Source organism: Pseudorasbora parva, chromosome 24, assembly GCF_024679245.1.
Source record: "Pseudorasbora parva isolate DD20220531a chromosome 24, ASM2467924v1, whole genome shotgun sequence".
Lineage (NCBI taxonomy): Eukaryota > Metazoa > Chordata > Actinopteri > Cypriniformes > Gobionidae > Pseudorasbora > Pseudorasbora parva.
Window position 1 is genome coordinate 5,551,567 of NC_090195.1, and position 13,667 is coordinate 5,565,233.

At 38.6% G+C, this 13,667-nt stretch overlaps 1 protein-coding gene across 3 annotated transcripts in view; it reads right to left on the reverse strand.

Annotated features, from left to right (window-relative positions):
* Positions 1 to 1,163: 1,163 nt before the first annotated feature.
* Positions 1,164 to 13,667, reverse strand: part of LOC137063938 (coiled-coil domain-containing protein 178) — a 40,696-nt gene continuing 28,192 nt past the window's right edge. For 2 of the 3 annotated variants that reach the window (XM_067435249.1, XM_067435248.1), the window contains 2 exons: positions 9,989 to 10,123; positions 1,164 to 1,855 (listed from right to left, as the gene is read on the reverse strand). In XM_067435249.1, coding sequence (XP_067291350.1) covers positions 1,700 to 1,855; positions 9,989 to 10,123 — 291 coding nt within the window. In that variant the 3' untranslated portion in view covers positions 1,164 to 1,699. The remainder of the gene's footprint in view (positions 1,856 to 9,988; positions 10,124 to 13,667) is intronic. The other variant, XM_067435250.1, reaches the window with a different exon arrangement.

A 13,667-nucleotide genomic window follows, 5' to 3' on the forward strand; every position in this document is an offset into this window, starting at 1 on the left:
CTATTTTGAGGCAGTTTGAAAACGACTGCGCTATTGACCAACAAAATCCTGACCTAAAGTCAATACTGCAGTAGTTTTTGTGTTATTTATAGGGCGTGTTAGTAATATATGCCTATACGCGAGTGCACTCTGCACACTCTGCTTATTACACACACAGGGACATGCAGCAGCACACAAACATGTCAAATATTAAAAATAAAAGGATTTGTAAAAGATGTACATAAAGCCTATAAAATATAGGTACATAAAATGCCTACATGTCATAATGGATAGTTGCATGTATCAGAATTACATATTTGCAGTAATGACGAATTAAATCGACTAATTATTTGACCAATCAATACGATACACAACCCGTCAGGTTGAGGGAGTCTATATTCCACCATGTAAATAGCGAATCCGCCATGGCAACTGAGAGTCTGATTGGTTTATCGCACATTACGTCCAAAACACACCCATGACTAGGTACACAACCCTTAGATACTAAAACCCTTTTAGATAATTTTTTCCACCATTAAACTATCAAAAGTAGATTTGGACACACATTGGCTTTAGATCATGCGCTCATGTTGTTAAAATAGGGCCCTATAACTGTGGACTGTGCATCACAGTCTCAGAAAAGGGTCCATTAGTAAACGTTGAAATTGACATTAATTCTCGAAGTTAGTTTATCTTAACTGATGTAGTCCACTAATGATAACTTATTGAGGATAATCCCAATATATTTATACCAAATATTCCAACAATGATGCCCCTTTTTAATGTCTTTGCTTTGCTGTGAGATTTTCGGTCAGTTGTAACTGACGTTTCATTAATAGTTTTGTTATTTTACATCTCACCAGAGGAGGCACAACAAAACACAAGGGTAAAAAAAAAAAGAGAAAAAAAGGCGCATACACCAAAACATCAAAATGAAAACTCATTTTTGTAAATGAAACCTATTTGTCGATAGAGCACATCAGTCTTGTGAAGCGGGGTAAATTAGAAGGCTTGTGTTTCCGTGGGGTTGTGCAGAATGCCAGTGGGTAGCGTTCACACAACATCCCTCTGTGCATACTATTTACCCCTGGATTGCTTCAGGCTAATGTCTCAATAATTTTCCCTCTTTTTTTTTTTCGCAGGTCCTTCCCACAAAGGACTTGACTAATGATCCATGGACAAAATGAAGCATTCAAATTTATTCATTAATCATTCATCTCCAGCTCATTGAAAATGCTAAACTTCCACAAAATTAAGATTGAATATTGAAAAGTGATTGAGGGAGACAGCTCTCTGAGGAGACAAGAAAAGAGAGGATAAACAAGCCAAAAAGGAGGAAAAAAATGACAAAGGGCGCAGAGCGAGAGACGGCCTAGACCAACCCGAGCCTGGTTAGGGTTACGCAGGTATACTATCCGCTGGTTAAGGTCAGAGGGGTTTAAGTAGGTGTAATTAGATCCAAGAATCTAGAGAAGCGTAGAATTTCTGTCAACACAGCCCCCTAATTATTCTCTTTTCCAATTAATGGTGACATAGATTAATTATCTGATGAGGCAAAGCCAATTGCAATCATTCACCCCGCTAAAATTAGATCATTCCTGACAGTAGCATGAAAGTCACCTGCTTCATTGTTATGGATTGGGCCGTGAGCGTCGGACAAGGGAGAGAGTGAAGCATGCTGGGGGTTTAAGTAAGTTGTCTGGCGCAGGTGAGCGTCCAATTACTCCGCTATCTGAACTGTAGGCATCTTCCTGCTCGATCCGTCGGCATCTGCGATGGGTCTGTTTGCTTGCTGCGGGACATGGCTGGTAGTTGAGTCATCTGTCAGCGAGAGCAGGAACTCAGAGAGGCGCTGGATTGCGTTTGACAACTCCTCCTGTTTAAACAGGCAAGCAAATGGAATCAGTGAGTGTCGGCTAATTCGGTACAAAAACCTGTAGTGGAGCGAGAGCCTAGAAAAGATCGACTCATGCTCCAGTCCCACATACGTCAGTGATACTGGGGAAGGCCAGAATAGTTGGTCACTGATATCTGGCTTGCTTTTGCTTTGCTAGTCATTTAGCAATACATTTATTTAAGAACGATTGATCAAAAGTGATAGTAAAGTTATTTATAATTTTACAAAAGATAAATGCTGTTCTTTTGAACTTTCTATTCATCAACGAATCCTGAAAAATATGAAGCTTTTTTATCATTGATAATAATCAGAAATGTTTCAGAAAATCATCATAATAGAATGATTTCTGAAGGATCATGACACTGAAGACTGGAGTAATGATGCTAAAAATTCAGCTTTGATCACAGGAATACATCACATTTTAAAAGATATAGCAATAGAAAACTGTTATTTTAAATTGAAATAATATTTCACACTATTACTGTTTTTTTTTGTATTTTTGATCAAATAAATGCTGCCTTGGTGAGTATAATACAGTATATTACACTAAAATATAATATGCATGGGTCAATGACATGACACACATATTTTTGTGTCCAAGTGCATTATTTTCTTTTAAAATAATTTGACAAATTCATGACATATATCACTTGTTCTATAAAACCTATTTAGTTTGAATATATTTTTAGTACATTTAAATAATACATATTATTTAAAAAAAAATTGTTATGAACAAATTAACAGACTAAGAAAACTATTTAAAATGGTGTCTAAATAAAATAAACAAAAATCAGTCCTAAAAACTATGGCATCATTTTAGGTCTGAAACCTTTCATGTAAACACATTTTATAAATATATGTCGGTAGTTTTAAAGCTGTTGAGATAATTGAAAAACTTTTGTCCAGCAATTTGTCTATTCTCAAATGTCAGGGTGGCACAACTGCAAACATGGCTCTTTTACTATGAATTAATAAGATAATTAGACTGGGTAAACCTGTACATTCATTTCTACTGCTTCTATTTCACTTTTGCGGGAACCAATCACAGACTTGCTTATCCACCGACACACTATTGGCAGTTTTAACATGATGACGGATAGAGAAGCGATGGGTCGTTGCCGTTGCCCGTTGATCACGCCTCTTGTGGTCTGATTGGTTGAAGGACTATCCAATTGACTACAGTCATTTGAATAATGCTCGTTAATTTTAAGTATGGGTAGGTTGGTACACTTTCCATGACAGATGGTATAACTAAAGTATATACATTCAACTATTTGGTTTTGCTGCCTGACATAAAAGTCAAAAATTAATTGAAACATTTAGAAATGTTAACTGAAACTTGTTTAAAGACATTGTTCATAGCTCAAACATATGTAAAATAAAATAATATACTGATCACAAAGACTTTTAATATATATTTTTTTGTCAATGACCCATAAGTATAAAGTATATCATCCTACTTTTTTGTCAGAATACACATACTTTTGAAGGCTCGTCAGTGGGGAAATATGCCTGTAAAGCGGATTAGATATGGTGTTTACTAGTCAAACTTTGACCCATTCCCAGAAACCTATAAAAGAGTGACGCTGACAACTTCAGGCACTTTTATTTTGTACTGTACGACAGGAGATTGAGAAAGACAAAACAAAGAAACGAGAAAGACGGTGCGCGCCACACTCCTGGTGAACTGCGTGCGGGTTCAGTGCATGCCTGTTTTAAAAAACCTCAGCAACCAGTTTTTCTATTAAACTGCCTTGCACTGTCAACCAGCTTGGGAACTGAGCTGGCCTAGCCATGCAGAAATTTTCTGACTAACAATTATATCAGAAACAAGATCTTGGATTACAGTCCCTTGAGAGCAGCGCAGTGGGCGTTCGCTCCAATTATTACTGGCCATTCACAACTCTCCACCCTGCTCTCTGTTGTTAGCAATTGTCAATTATGCTATCCCTGGTGTAAACTTGCATAACCCGGAACTGAGTGCCCAATCTTGCAGCGGTGTTACGAGATGACAGGCTTGTACGCTTTCTCTATTTCGTTTAACTCTTCCCCCCATCTCTCTACTTCAGTAGAGTTGCTTGGAAGCAGTCGTTTGTTCCTCAGGAAGACACAGGGACAAATCATTGGAACCTGCAACCCTCAGTGGCTGAGGTTCCTCATGAGTAGATGGGTGGACATGTTTTGCTCGTGGTATCTTAGGTAGAGTTTTCGCTGCTTTGATAGAATCAGCATTAATAAAAAGTCTTTGCACACAGGGCACTGAAATATTTGTGATAGTTTAAGATGGTTAAAGGTGGCATGAAATGCAAAATCAAAATGTCCTTGATATTAAAATGTTCTGCAAGTTTCATACCTCAATGCTGACTCCCCAGTTTAAAATATACGTTTTTGTTTCCACTCTTCTGAAATGGCAGGATTCTTTAAATTAATTTTTTGTGACGTCATGATGCTCTTAGCTCATGTCTCCATCAGCCACAAGAGTTAGCATCTGACATCGTTCTGTCCCTGGATGAGGACAAACTGCACCTCTAAAAACTTTCAGAAAGTTCAAACTGTTAGAAATGCATGACGTGCCTGAGCCATTGAACGACAATGCTTTTGTTTGTTCGTCTGATTTCAAAACAACTTCTCAGTGATAACAGAAAAATGATGCATTTCTGCTGTTGTTCAGCTGAAGTCAGTTCAATGTTGATTCAGTTCAACAGTTTTGCAAAACATTATGTTTAGTTCAGTTATCATTCAACAGCGCCAGGACAGTCAGATCAGTAATATCTGACTGTGACTTTGGTCAGATCATTAAAATTGTTGAATATTTCAAAATGGACTCTTTATTTAATTATTCTCAACAAGCTTTTTCTAAATAGACTTTATTCCCTAAAGTATTGGGACACCCTTCCAAATCATTGAATTCAGGCGTTCCAATCTCTTCCATGGCCACAGGTGTATAAAATCAATCACCTAGGCATGAAGACTGCTTTTACAAACATCTGTGAAAGAATGGGTCGCTCTCAGGAGCTCAGTGAATACAAACGTGGTACCGTGATAGGTTGCCACCTGTGCAATAAGTCCATTTGTTAAATTTGCTCACTACTAAATCTTCCAGGGTCAACTGTTAGTGGTATTATAACAAAGTAGAAGCAATTGGGAACAACAGCAATTCAGCCACGAAGTGGTAGGCCACCAGAGTGGGATCAGCGCATGCTGAGGCGCACAGTGTACAGAAGTCACCAACTTTCTGCAGTAGTCAATAGCTACAGACCTCCAAACTTCATGTGGCCTTTAGATTAGCTCAAGAACAGTGTGTAGAGAGCTTTATGAAATGGGTTTCCATGGCTGAGCAGCTCATCCAAGCCTTACATCACCAAGTGCAATGCAAAGTGACGGATGCAGTGGTGTAAAGCAAACCGCCACTGGACTCTAGAGCAGTGGAGATGTGTTCTCTGGAGTGACCAATCACCTTTCTCCGTCTGGTAATTCGATGGGCGAGTCTGAGTTTGGCGGTTGCCAGGAGAACGGAACTTGACTGACTGCATTGTGCCAAGTGTAAAGTTTGGTGGAGGAGGGATTATGTGTGGGGTTGTTTTTCAAGGGTTGGGCGTGGCTCCTTAGTTCCAGTGAAAGGAACTGCTTTAGCATACCAAGACATTTTGGACAATTTCTTGCTCCCAACTATTTGGTAACAGTTTGGGGATGGCCCCTTCCTGTTTCAACATGACTGTGCACCAGTGCACAAAGCCAGGTCTATAAAGACATTGCTGTGAGTTCTGCGAGCCAGGCCTTCTCATCCAACATCAGTGCCTGACCTCACAAATGCGCTTCTAGAAGAATGGTCAAAAATTTCCATAAACACACTCCTATACCTTGTGGAAAGCCTTCCCAGAAGAGTTGAAGCTGTTATAGCTGCAAAGGGTGGGCCGACTCCATATTAAACCCTACGGATTAAGAATGAGATGTCATTACATTTCATGTGCATGTAAAGGCAGGCGTTCCAAAACTTTTGGCAAGATAGTGTTTATTTTAATGAAAGCAATGGCAGTGCCAAGTACTTTGTCTTCAGAGATAGTGGTTGTGGTTGCACTGGTTCATTTTAATCTGACTCTCTTACAGCGCTGGCCATCAAAAGGTACATCCCATCCTGTGGAGGATGGAGAGGATACAGAGTAATGACACTGGACATTTACTTGTGTTTTTGAAAGAGGTTAAGTGTTTGATAGTTTTGTATACAATATTTTTTTACTTTTTTGATGCGAAACACTTCTTGAGCTATCTATAAAGTATCATCATTTATGTTCACACTGTTGTTGTTTTTTTGGATTGACAACTGCATTTATACTTAAAGGCATGAGTCCAGCTCAAACAGCAACTTAAAATAACATCTTGAATGCTGTCTGTTCGAATGTGTGCTGGAGTCAAGCCTGTATTCTTTTAACAGTGATCATAGCATCAGTGACCAAAGTAATATCAAAGATGGCGACAACTATGAAACTGAAAAGTCTTATCACTTTTGATATGACAAGAGTCACGAGTTCATCTGTCAAATCTTCATTAACTGACATCAGCTTTTATATCTGGGTGGAGAGAAGCGTTTGAGTCACACAAAACTGACAGAAACAGATCTGGACTGAATCTTAAACTCTCAGATGACACACAGCTTATATCTCCGTCACTGCAAGTTACTGAAAGCAAAACCACACAAGAAAACTGTAGACGTGTGTTTGTGCAGTGCGGCTTTCTCAACATGTACTACATGTCCAGTCCAGTTCTGCTGACACAGTCGGAGAATGTGAGACCTGATATATAAATGCATTTGAAACTACTGTAAATACTAACTGAAGTGTGTGTGAAAATAACCATAATATTAACTCAAATACAGGACTGACAACCATTTTCTGCTGCTGTGTTAATGTGAGCCTTGTTCATGATACTTAAGATATATGCAAAATAATAATAATAAGTAAATAATAGTAAAAGACTTATATAAAGAGAAATAAATAAAATCAATGCAAAATTAAACCATTGACAGTTTTTAATGTCATACTTCAGTGGCTTGATTTGTTAGTTTAAAAACTTTACTCTGTTTTGAAGCATGCAAAAATAAAGAACATTTATTGTTTGCAAAGTGATAACCGTTGAGATATTATTCACAAACGTTAATTATCTTCCCTTAGCCCAAGCGGATCCCCTTTTCACAGGGCCCGGGACAGCATTCTCAGATGTCCCTCTGACAACAGCCCTGAATATATTAGTGATTTAAAATGTTATTGACACATTACTAGAGAACTTGTATGGCTAGAAAATAGCTTGGTAATGAAAATAGCATTACCAAGATGGCTTGCTTTAAAAAGGTTGTGTTCAATCTGAAAATATAAAATACCACTGCTGATGGAGACATTATTTTGGATGATTTATCCATCTCTTAAATACTTTTCATTAATCCTTTGCGCAAATATTTTCAGCCCATTTTTCTAGATCTTTGTCATTTAGTAAAATTGCATATTTAATTACCTCATAATGTCATGAGGGGCCCCAGACAGGGCCAGAGGCCCTCCACAGCCCTCATGTCCCATATGTCAGGGGCTGTCTGGCCATTGTATGGTAGACACAATACAAAGACAATAGGAAGCTGTGACAAACTAGACTTTATAAAACAACAAGATTATTTATATACAAGCCTTTAAAACGAGGTTAGTTACTACACGACTCCCATAGTTTTGGGTCATTTGAGAATTGTGACGCTTTATTGCTTATTTCACAATGTAAAGTCTCCTATACACAATGCTAGCCTGTGTCTGGGGGAGGAGATCAACACAGAGCTGTGACAAAGTTTAGAGTAAGGCTGCTCCTTTTGTCCTTCACACTCGGAGGAGCTTGAAGAACTCCTCGTCTTCATGCTCCATTCACCATCCTGACTTCCAGAGCTGGCCTCCCCTGACTGAGCCACAAACACACCGCCGCTCACCTCATTATAAGCACGCATAGCACACCTTCCACTGAGACCAAATGCCTTTTGTGTTTGATCATTCAAACATTGCGCTTGCATTTATTCCAATATAGACAATATTAATATAAGTAATATTAATATAGATAATAATTAATTTAATGTGTTGGATATTTAGATGTATGCACCATTTTGTTTGTTGGTCTAAACATGCTTGACGGACACTTGTCTCATCTGTTCTTTCAGCACCTTTCGCCATGAGCGGCACATTTTTTATGATGTCCTACTGTGTGTAAAGGCCCCTTATACACTTTATGGGTGCAATTTTTACACCTTAATAATAGTGGTCAAACTATATAGTTTTTTCGAAGCATTATACCATGTCGATATCGATAATTAGAGAACGGGGTAACAGATATTATGCCGATATATGTGTGATAAGAGCAAAATGTAAGTCACAAAAGCAAAAGTTCCATTTGCTAGACTAGATTTTGGTTCGGAAAAAAGCTAATTCTAATTAGCCAAGTGTACATTACAGTAATCTCAAAATGGCCAAATATCTTCTATATGACCTATAACTTCTATATTATTATATGATGCATATATTTTTATTCATTATTTATTATTACTAGGGAAGGACCGATATGAAAATTTCGTCTGATTTAAAGGCGGGTTCTAAATTATGTATTCTGACCACTAATCTATATAGATCAGTGATTCTGACTAATTTACACTGTTAAAGAGTGGGATTCTCATGTTAAACATAGCCAAAATTTAAAAACCGAGTTGGTTTAGGTTTCAAATAAGTTTCGTAAAAAAAAAAAAACCATTTGAGTATGAAGTCATAAAGGGTGGAATTCCTAGTATGGGCACATTTCCCAGATGAGCATGTGTGCACATCAGCCAGACAGGGAGCAAGAGCACGGCCATCAACAAGCTTCGTTTGGGTCGGCAGCGCTGCCTTTTTGTTTTTAGACCACGAAATCAACAATGTCACTAAAGAAGTGTGTTTGGTTGTGAGGGAAAGATAACCTTGTTCAGCTTCCCAAATAACCCAGCATTAAGGAAACAGTGGATGCAGTTTGTTTTCCCGGAGCAGCAACAGAGTTCTGCAAGTGTGTTTGTTTGCTCCCGGTCATGAGTTAAAACCGCAGGAGGGGAGTAAAACTGCATCGAATGTCTGTTTTTATTGGCAATCAGCACGTAAGAGTACAAACGTACAGTGAATCGAAAGTTATCCTGGGATAATGCCATGATGTAATGTGTGTGTGTTTGTGACTCTTTAGCTCCGCCCACTGCACACCTGCTCAAGCTCAGCTGTTTCCGGAAAGAATCAGTACAGCGTATCTGTCTTTTATAAATATGATAAAACTAAAGACTCTTCGGAGATATGAAGGATGCAGTACTACTCTATAGGTACTCATTTAATTATATATTGGCCGATAAATCTAAATAAATCCAAATGTTCATATAATTTTTGAGAGCCTTATTACAAAAACAAAAGTCTAACCATCACCCAAGCACAGAACTATTATAATGTAGCCTGTATGACAGACTTGCACTGCACATGTTGCACTTTACTGTATTTTTCTTTTTTTGAAGTGATTCCAATCATATTTTGAGCAAAGCCATCATGACGAACAGTGCACATCTGAAGTGTCTCAGCTGAAGGAAATCGGCTTTAATACATTGACCAAATTTTCTTACGATAACATTAAAAATGAACATATATCGGCTGATACCGATATGGTGGCCGATATATATTGGCATCCCTAATTATTATTAAATCATATTAACTGTATGCCCTAGGTGACAGGGAGATTCTTTTGCTCGACAGTCAAGTAAATAAAAGTGACCACTGACCTTCGATTCATCCGTTGAACACAGGAGATTTTTTTTTTTAAAGCACACGGTGCACAATTAACACTGAAAAGAGTTCATGTTTGGCAATATGCACACTCCTTTAGTGTTTCATTGAAGAAAGACATGATGAGGGTGAGTAAATAATGATCGAATTTTCTTTTGGTGAAATATTCCTTTAAGGACCAACCTCATCTTAACCTCAACAAGCATTTACCTGAATGGGACCCATTGTAGTATGTAGTGCAATACTTACAAATACTGTTGTGTGCGTGTGTGTGTGTGTGTTTGTAGGGGTACTAAAGAGCCCATACCTGGAGGGCTTTCATTTTCTGGTTGTTCTGGTTGGAGAGGGTCTGGAAGCGGGCCAGCTCTGCCTGGCTGTAGACGCTGCGGTGTTTGAAGTATTTTAGTATGGCTTTGTGCATCCTCTTCTGCAACAAAGAAAGCTGAGGAAGAAAGAAAGAAAGAGGGAGAGAGAGAGAGAGAAAGAGAGGGGGAATTGGTAAGGCAGGAGAGGAAATTAATGGCAGTGTTCAAGAAGAATGATGGAGGGGAATAGAGAAAGCAGTCAATAGCCCATTCTGCAGTACACGGGGCTGACAGGAATTTCACAGTCTCTTGCTCTCCCTGCCCACTCATGTGCACTGGGCGGAAACCAGTCACATCTGGCTGCCAGGATGGGGGGTTAATTTTCTCTAAATGCTTCAGCGGTTTTGTTCTAGCTCAGGCAAACTCGGTGACTGCAAAGCTGATGAGTAAAATATTTTGACTTCACTCACTTTAACTTTATACCAATCCCCTCCAGACATATTTTACACATACACAAAAAGTCATGAACCCCCTGCCGCAACGAGAAATTATTCCGAGTATACTGGAAAAACATAAAAAAATGAGAGAGAGTGAGAGAGAGTGTGTGTGTTTGTGTGTGTGTGTGTGAGAGAGAGAGATTAGAGAAGAAAGAAAGAAAGAAAGCATGCTGCTCTCTTTATTATTTGTGCAGTTTTCCAGAAAAAAAAGGGGGTTTCAATTCGGAGGGATGTCGTCCCTTGTTTCGCCCCATCTCTTCTCTCTTCCTTTAAGCTTATCATTGCTTGGCAATGTGTTCTTCGGAGCATGAAAAAACTAAAGCGAATTAGCTCAGCCTTTAACTGAACGAGTACAAAAAAATGTCCTTTATGGAGCCGTGTCAAAAAACCCTGTACTATCCTATTAATGCCACAAGTAACAATAGTTACAATATATCGTAGAAAGAAATGTGCAAAAAGAAATATCACAAAGTCTCCAGTCAAAGTGATGCAAGATACTACTAACCTCATCCATGATTTCTTTCGTTAATACACATACTTGCTTCTCTTTTAACAACCCAACTTTTGAGATGTATACAATGCAATTTATGTTAGGCCTTCACGGATACAATAGCAAACCTGGCACCAACCTTTTGTTTACAAGCATTAAACTGGTTCTGGATGTTTAGGTAGGCCTATGGTTTGTACATTTCACCACTGCAAGGGGGCGCTCTAGTTCTCTCATTCAAACTAAACTGGCAAATCCAACTAAACTGGCAAAATGCCAGTGCGTCATTGTATATGATAACTTGTGTTATATATAAAAGTGATATGTTGATGTTGAGGACATAGTTGCAGTGTCTATATTCAATTGTTAAAAGTGCAAAACAAAGATGTTTGTCAGCATAACCAAAGGATGCCACATAAAACCTCATAAATAATGAAATGCCATCTGTCACTAGCACACTGATGCAGATATTTAGACCCATTATATGTGCACTGCCATACTGTAAATAACAGAAAATAACTTATTTGCCACACTTTACACACACATTTCTCAAATTAAATATTTAAAATGTTCATTCTGGGGAGAAATATTCCTGATATACACTATATTGCCAAAAGTTTTGGGATGCCTGCTTTTACATGCACATGAACTTGAATGACATCCCATTCTTAATCCCTATGGTTTAATATGAAGTTGGCCTACCCTTTGCAGTGATAACAGCTTCAACTCTTCTGGGAAGGCTTTCCACAAGGTTTAGGAGTGTGTTTATGGGAATTTTTGACCATTCTTCTAGAAGCGCATTGGTGAGGTCAGGCACTGATGTTGGACGAGAAGGCCTGGCTCTCAGTCTCCGCTCTAAATTATCCCAAAGGTGTTCTATCGGGTTGAGGTCAGGACTCTGTTCAGGCCAGTCAAGTTCCTTCACACCAAACTCACTCATCCACGTCTTTATGGACCTTGCTTTATCCACTGGCGCACAGTCATGTTGGAACAGGAAGGGGCCATCCTCAAACTGTTCCCACATAGTTGGGAGCATGAAATTGTCCAAAATATCTTGGTATGCTGAAGTTATTCCTTTCATTTTACTAAGGGGCCAAGCCCAACCCCTGAAAAACAACCCCACACCATAATCCCCTATCCACCGAACTTTACACTTGGCACAATACAGTCAGGCAAGTACCGGTCTCCTGGCAGCCGCCAAACCCAGACTCGTCCATCAGATTTGTCATTCCAGCGAACACGTCTCCACTGCTCTAGAGTCCAGTGGCAGCGTGCTTTACACCACTGCATCCGACACTTTGCATTGCACTGCTCAGTCATGGAAACCCATTCCATGAAGCTCAAACACTCTTCTTGAGCTAATCTTAAGGCCACACAAAGTTTGGAGGTCTGTAGCTATTGACTCTGCAGAAAGTTGATGACTTCTGCGCACTGTGCACCTCAGCATGCGCTGACCCCGCTTTGTGATTTTATGTAGCCTACCACTTCATGGCTGAGTTGCTCTTGTTCCCAAATGTGTCCAATTGCTTCAGCCTGAGAGCGACCCATTCTTTCACAAATGTTTGTAGAAGCGTCTTCATGCCTATGGTACTTGATTGTATACACCTGTGTCCATGGAAGTGATTGAACACCTGATACCAATGATTTGGAGGGGTGTCCCAATACTTTTGGCAATAGAGTGTGTGTGTGTGTGTGTGTGTGTGTGTGTGTGTGTATAGTGTTTGTATATAGGTCTGGCCATGATATATATATATATATATATATATATATATATATATATATATATATATATATATATATATATATATATATATATATATATATATATATATATATATATATATATATATATATATATATATATGTACACACTCACCTAAAGGATTTCTTACAACCTTTTTTTTTGTGAAGCTCAATCTTTTGCTGCACATCAGAACTATATTCTGTGGTTTTACTCATTGTGATAAATGATTAATTGTCATTAATGATGAATTTGTCCTTTGTGTTTCCTCATATTTATATTCTTGTGAAACAAGACGTCATAGCTCTCATCTCATGGCCAGACCTATATAGCATTTTATACTGTTTCTAGCCACATAAACACTGCTTTTAAACACCTTCTGAATCTATTCCTCATAATAAATGTGGTGTGTCAGTTTCATACATATGGAGGAGGTGTCTTGATAGAAATCTGATAAAAATACATTATATTCAGACTATTCATAATGGATCCTATACATACTCGGCCTGGCATGGAAAACCTTTCAAAAATGTTAAGCCCTCATAAAAATCCAACTCGGCCTACACATCCTTACAGAAACGTATAGAACTTTAAGATGAGCTCGTCGTAAACCTCTAAGAGATGCGACTGCATCCGCTCTGAAGGAGAGAAAGCTGCACCAGTCTGCAAATAAACAACAAACTGTAAAAAGGCTGAATACTGAGTAAAAGAAAATCAGGCTTTGATCATGAGCGTGGAGAATCCCGTCCACAGGATTTGCCTTTTGCATGCATTTCTCACTTGATAACATTCATGTAGTTAGATGAGGAGTTGTACGAGTATTAGTCTTTTGGGGAACAAACAATGTGTCTTGCTCTTCAGTAGAGTTTTACCATCAGCGGTAGAATAACAAATCATATTAAAATGATCTACAGCTAAAAAAAAATGCTATGTACTTAAAGTGACAGATTATGTGT